The sequence below is a fragment of the Drosophila miranda genome, chromosome 4 (genome assembly GCF_003369915.1).
Source record: "Drosophila miranda strain MSH22 chromosome 4, D.miranda_PacBio2.1, whole genome shotgun sequence".
Lineage (NCBI taxonomy): Eukaryota > Metazoa > Arthropoda > Insecta > Diptera > Drosophilidae > Drosophila > Drosophila miranda.
The window spans coordinates 29463551-29469550 of record NC_046677.1 but is presented as its reverse complement, the minus strand read 5'-3'; the positions used below and the strand labels follow the sequence as shown (position 1 = coordinate 29469550).

General features: G+C 46.7%; 1 protein-coding gene across 1 annotated transcript; it reads right to left on the bottom strand.

The window, feature by feature from the left end:
* Positions 1-2195: 2195 nt before the first annotated feature.
* On the bottom strand, positions 2196-3220 carry LOC108161773. The gene is made up of 4 exons (XM_017296112.2): positions 2988-3220; positions 2709-2831; positions 2564-2642; positions 2196-2488 (listed from the first exon to the last, which is right to left on the bottom strand). The coding sequence occupies exons 1-4, from the start codon at positions 3134-3136 to the stop codon at positions 2414-2416; spliced, it is 426 nt and encodes a 141-aa protein (XP_017151601.1). The 5' UTR covers positions 3137-3220; the 3' UTR covers positions 2196-2413.
* Between the last annotated feature and the right edge of the window lie 2780 nt (positions 3221-6000).

Below are 6000 nucleotides of genomic sequence, written 5' to 3'. Positions count from 1 at the left end.
TTGGGTTAATTGTCGAATGGTCATTAATGTCTGCAAAATGGGATTTTGTGATGGAATATCATTGCTAAAGAATGGCTATTATTTCCGCAGACAGAAAATTAGGCAGCAGAGCCCTGAAAAAGAGGCGGGACATGTGTCCAACGAATGACTATTTTGGGGGGACCCTTGGCTGCTTCCCTGATGAATTTCCTATAATAAAATACTTCAACTTAATTCCCTTTAATGGGAAATTCCCCACACCCAATCTTTTGCAATTGAATTTCCCCGGAAATTTTAAACTTAACGGCGCCTACGTGTCTGGCCACACACTAGTCGTCCCGCTCTGGCACTCGCAAACAATGGACAGCCCAAAATTATGCCGCAAAATTGTTGCAACATCAATCATATCACGCATCCGCACGTGGGCCAAGACCCGCACGGAGTGTGTGCCAATAAATTCTGAGGCAAGGAAAAAAGACAAAATAAATTGAAAAAACACTTTGATGCCATCAATAAACGCTGACAGAGCCAATGGCAGAGCAGCTGAGGCCAGAAGAGCTCATGACATTACCGTGAACTAATGTTGATATGGGGGCCACCGGGCACGACCCCCGGCTTGAACCGTTGCGACCCGACGACGACTGCGACTTTGACTTCGACTTGAACGACGACACAAACAACTCAAACAGACATAAAATATAAAAATCATTTTGCCAACTGCATTCTGGCAACATTTTCCAATCGTCCCCCACTCTTGGCCGCCCTCTTTTTCTTGGCAGCTGTTCCTTTTTGTCTTTTCTTTTGGTGTGGGCTATACACTGGCAAAGGGTACTGCCAATTTGAATGGAACTGAGGGTATCTAGAAGGAAAGTAAGCTATGTAAATGGGCCATATATATCTGCGTCTCAGCTTCGCAGAACCCCTTTTTTATGCGGAAAGTATAGAGGTCAAAGCTGGCTACTGTATCTCATAGTTATCTAAAAACAATCTATATATTTCCCTGGAATCAAACATAGGACGAATCCATCCATTTGTAAGGGTATCCAAACCCAACCAGACGCCAACTTTCCTTCTTTGTTCTTTGTTTTTACTTCCTTGGGGCTCTCGCTTCTTATATGGCTTTAAATTAGAACACATTTCTGTGATTGCTATTAGGGTGGCGGGGCGGTGGTCGGGGGGCTCGTCATAAAGTGCGACAGGCGCCACTTTGTTCAATAGTTTTGTTGTTGTCTACTCGGCAATATGCCAGGCCGAACAGCTGCCACATCTGGAGCCTACGATTCGGGGTTTCCCCTTGGCTTTCCCCTTGTTTTTCCAGTGTTTTTTGTGTGCTGGCCAGTGCTTCTGCTGTTTCCGTTGCTTGTTGTTTGCTGTTTTCTGTTGGCTGTTGGCAAGGATATTGGGCTGAGCCCTTTTTGCTGCTGGTTGGCCTATTTCGAGCCTCAGCCGAGACTGGCAGTTCTGGCAACAAATGTCATGGAGATATGTGAGTGGGTTAGGCTTCAAGCTGACTTTGGTTTTTGTCTTTAGCAAATATTTTCACATCTTTGCCCAAGCAACAAAAACAGCAACAACAAGTGTGTTTAATGGGGGGAACGGAACCCTTTTTGGTTTCCCATTCGAAAACTTTGCCCTAGGCAGCAGTTTTTAATAGGCTTAACAGATTGTTTGGGAACATATTATAAATCAGAAAAATATGTTAATGCTGATCTGTCCTCAGCAAAAGCCTAAGGCCTATAAGCCTATATAATAGCTGATCCGACAAACCATTTGCAGCAGCTCCAAACGATGTCATTTGGAAGCATGAATTGAGTGTGCCAATAGAGTTGAGGACCAGGTTTGATCCATTCAATGGTTCTGATGGTGACTTAGTTCCAGGTATTTTACCTTTTTCTGAAGCGTAAAACATAGTTTCTGCCTAAAATATGAATTTGAGATCATGTCCATGGGGATATTCCTTGCCCTTGACGCCAATCATCACTTTCGGATGAGCGGATGAGCAATATTTAGCTCCTATTCGAATGCAAGACCAAGAAACGAATCGTAAGCTCTATATACTCGATGTTTCAGATTCTCTTGCCTTCCAGAAACTTTCAAATATTCCAAAACTTGTGACTTTCTATGCATCCTTTGACTAGTGCAGGGATTAGACCCTGTCATTTAACCCCCCTCTCGAAAGCCAGCCAAAAATTGATCTAGTCCCAACACAGTTTCGGTTTTATCCAAAGTGAACTTTGCACTTTTACTTGTATTAAATATTTACGACAACGCTTCAGCCACTGACAGCGAGCTGCCAAGAACAAGACCAGAAAAGTGAAATATAAAGTGGGGAGGAGAGGGCTGTGGAGGGAGACGCCCAGGCAAAGTGAAATCCAAGCTAAATGGAATTCACTTAGCCATGGCAGATGATGATGACGACGATGGAGGTCCTGTTCTATCGACGCCAGCGCCGGGACTCGCCCTGCTTGAGTATCTCCTGAAGGCGTCGTCTTTCCGAGGCGCTGAGAACCTGAGAACATAAATCTGTAGCTGTGAGATACTCGTACGGATAGTATCTCTGATTTCTGATTTCTCAGTTACGTACCTGCTCGAGGGTCTCCAGCGTGGAGTTGATTTCCCGCTTCGAGTGCAGCGGCAGCCAGAGCGTGGTTATGGCGAAGGTTCTGGTTGGGAGAGTGGTCGCTTTTAATTGCTGGATGAGTTTTGAACCAATTTTGGGTTTCTTTCACCTGTGGACACGCATGGCATCGATGGCGCAGCGCTGCATCTCCTCGTGCTGGGCCATTTCCCGGCGGAAACGTTCGTTGTATCTCCGGAATGCGGCCGTATAGCGCTGACGACAAATGTCGGCGCTGCGCAGAGGGAATGGAAAATGTGAAAATGGGAAATTGTAAAATGTATTAAATCAACAGGAAATTGCAATTTTCACACAATTTGATTTGAACGGAGGAGGCACCGGGCGGAGGAACGGAGGAGGTGATGGTGATGGTGATGGTTCTGGTGCTTACTATGTTATCTCCTTCTCATCCGGCGGAGGGCGTTGCCCGAATCCCACGCGTCTGGCCAGAAGCACTCGATACCACTGCTTCTGCAGGGCATTCATTGGCCGCTTGAAGGGATTCTCGCCAGCCGCATTGTTGACTCGCAGCTTATCCATTGCCCTGCCACGTAACAAGTTTTTCCGTTTTATGCCGAGCACTCAACGCCCTGCTCACCGTTGGGCATTCGCCATCAAACTGACGACGAGAACGAGGAGGAGCATCCGGATGAAGTGCAGCTGGGATTTGTTTGGCGGCGGTGGCGGCGACGGTTGGCAGGGAGTTTATCGAACCAACAAGCCAACAATGGCTTAAGGGATAGAGCCAAGCCAAGTGGGTTCCACAGACATCGGCCAGCAGCTGTTGCATATGCGAATTGTTTCCCCCCACCTCCTCCTCCTCCTCCTCCTCCTCCTCCTCCGCCCTCTGGGCATTTGAAATGAAGTTGTCTGGCTGTGATTTGCCAGTGAGTGAGCTGTGAATGTGGGTTAGAAATGAAGAGAAAGACTGTGCCGGGCAATGGCTTCACCGATGACTGCGATTCGATTTGAGTTGTGCATTTCTTTGATGAAAAATTAAGATGTTCGATGGAAAATACTCAAACTAATAGCCTGAGCTGTGTTTCAGGGAATTTTCAATGCCTGAAAAGAGTTTCCTCAAGATTTCACTGCCTTTAAATGATCTTTGACCCGATTTGGGGTTCCCATTAGTACAGTTTTGCTTAGAGTGCCCCAAAACATACAAAACCATAAAATATATCTGGAGAATTTCAAGCTCTCGAACAAAAACTGAGTCACCGCGGAACAAATGCAAAAACCGCACCCAGAAACCCAACCAAGACCGCCAGAACACGGCCCCAGCCACAGTTCCGCCCCATGCCTCATGGCAACCCAGATACGACAATGTCTATACATCATACGAGCAACCACCCCACCCAACCCAACCCCCTTGGAGCTGCCACCCCGGAGCGGAAAGGGAAAACATCTTTCCGCAAGTTGAGAAAGTAGTTTCCATTTCCCGCTCAGCCATGCAGAGGCAGCGGAAAAGCAGAGAGATGGGAGTGGAGAAAAATGGGATTATATTAATTTGAATTAATAACATATTTTCCGTTCAGAGTTTTCTTGTTTCGCCCCCCACATTCTGCTCGTTCTCAATGGAATGTTGTTGCCATGCGGGGCGGCCGTTTGGGGCTCATCATTTGATCTTTAATGAGCTTTTAATACGAGTAAATTTGCAATGGAATTTGGTTTTGTTGGCCCAAAAGGCTGGCTGGAATGCTGCTGGCCTTTGCCTTTAATCAAGTACCGATGCTGGCCATCGAAATTGAGTCTTTTTTGGGGGCTGATCCACCCACGAAATCCCCTTCGAGGGCTAAAGTGCACTTGCAGCTTCGAGGGGGGGGGCTACGAAATAAAAACTGCACAGCATCAATTTGGTACTCGAGGCCTTCCGTCTCTTATTTCAAACACCCCAACCCCCCTGAAACCCCACTGAATGCGGTCAAGTTGCCCCGTTTCTAAGCAGCAGCCGCCGCAATTTATCGAGTGTATTGAGTTGGTCTACGTGCTGCACATAAACCGCACTTATCTGGCTGACTGACTAACTGACTAACTGACTGAAGGATCCATCCCCCCTGCACAATGCACCCTTCACCCTTCACCCTGCTCCCTGCCATTGAAAGCCGATAGCCGAGAGGAAGAGCCAGCCAAGAAAAATTGCATGCGGTTAGAGAAGCGAGCAGTAAAATTAATGTGTCTGTCCCGGCTGAAGTTGCCCCCAGCAGATCCGGACCGTGTCCAGGGCCATGTGTGTGTGTGTGTGCCCCACCCCCACCCCCACCCCCACCCCCAATGCCCGTTGGAGCATCCTTCTTAAGCAAATATACGGACGAGACGGAACGTGTCCGGGCCATATCAAAATGATGTATGTCTGTTAGATTTGTTATAAATTTTATTTGCTGTTTGCCCCCCTCACCCCCCTCATCCATTGAATCGATCTGGAATCCAATACAGATGCAGTCAATTATTAAACGGTTGAGTGATTGCGGGCTGAAGGGCAGGGGTACAGTGCGTTTCAAGACAGATGGATGATTAGGGCTTTAAATTGCCCAAGGAATAGGATCCTACACTTCACTTTTGTAGAGTTTTATGGATCCACTAGTACATCCCCCTTGGATCAGCTGTGGGAGTCCCAAAGCACCGACCAATCATCATCATACCAATCATTATAACTCTGACTAATAACATACGACCTATCTGGGGTCTAATGCGTATTACTAGAAACCGATAAGATAGGGAACATTATCAAGCAAAAACTTATAGATACTGTTTACAACATATACTATCTGCGGGTTTTATACTACCCCAAACAAATGAAATATTTGTTGATCTATATGAAATTTATGTATTATAAATAGCAAATCAATCACCTCCATTTCTGGCCTTAAGAATGCATGACATTTGTGTCTAGGGCGATAGAGAGCCAAAGGAATTGATTGATTGTTAGGAATAGTTCAGGAAATCCTTGGCTGGAAATGCGTTAATGAAATTCAAAGACGTTAAAGGCAATTTTCCCCAATTTATTCAGTGTGAAAACTTTTACGAAAAGGCAAAGAAACGTCAACAATCCGCAACTCAAACAATGAGCACATCAATAACCTTTTTCTGGGTATGGGCTAGTCCACTATCTTTATAGGGGTCTATTCGGGAATTCCGAATAACGAATAGGGGGCTTATGGAGTCCCAGTTCTTATCTGGGCAGCTGATAAGTCCAGTGATGCACTCGAAATAGTATTTTGAATCATATAAAGGGTAAGTCAAGGCTGGAACACTTCAGTACGAAGTTGCGGTTAGCCAAGTCAAGATGTCGCCTCCTCCACACCACGATCACCACCACGGACCACCCCACCACGGGCCCCCTCACCATGGGCCCCCGCACCACGAGCCGCCGCACCACGGGCCGCCGCACCATGGGCCACCCTGCC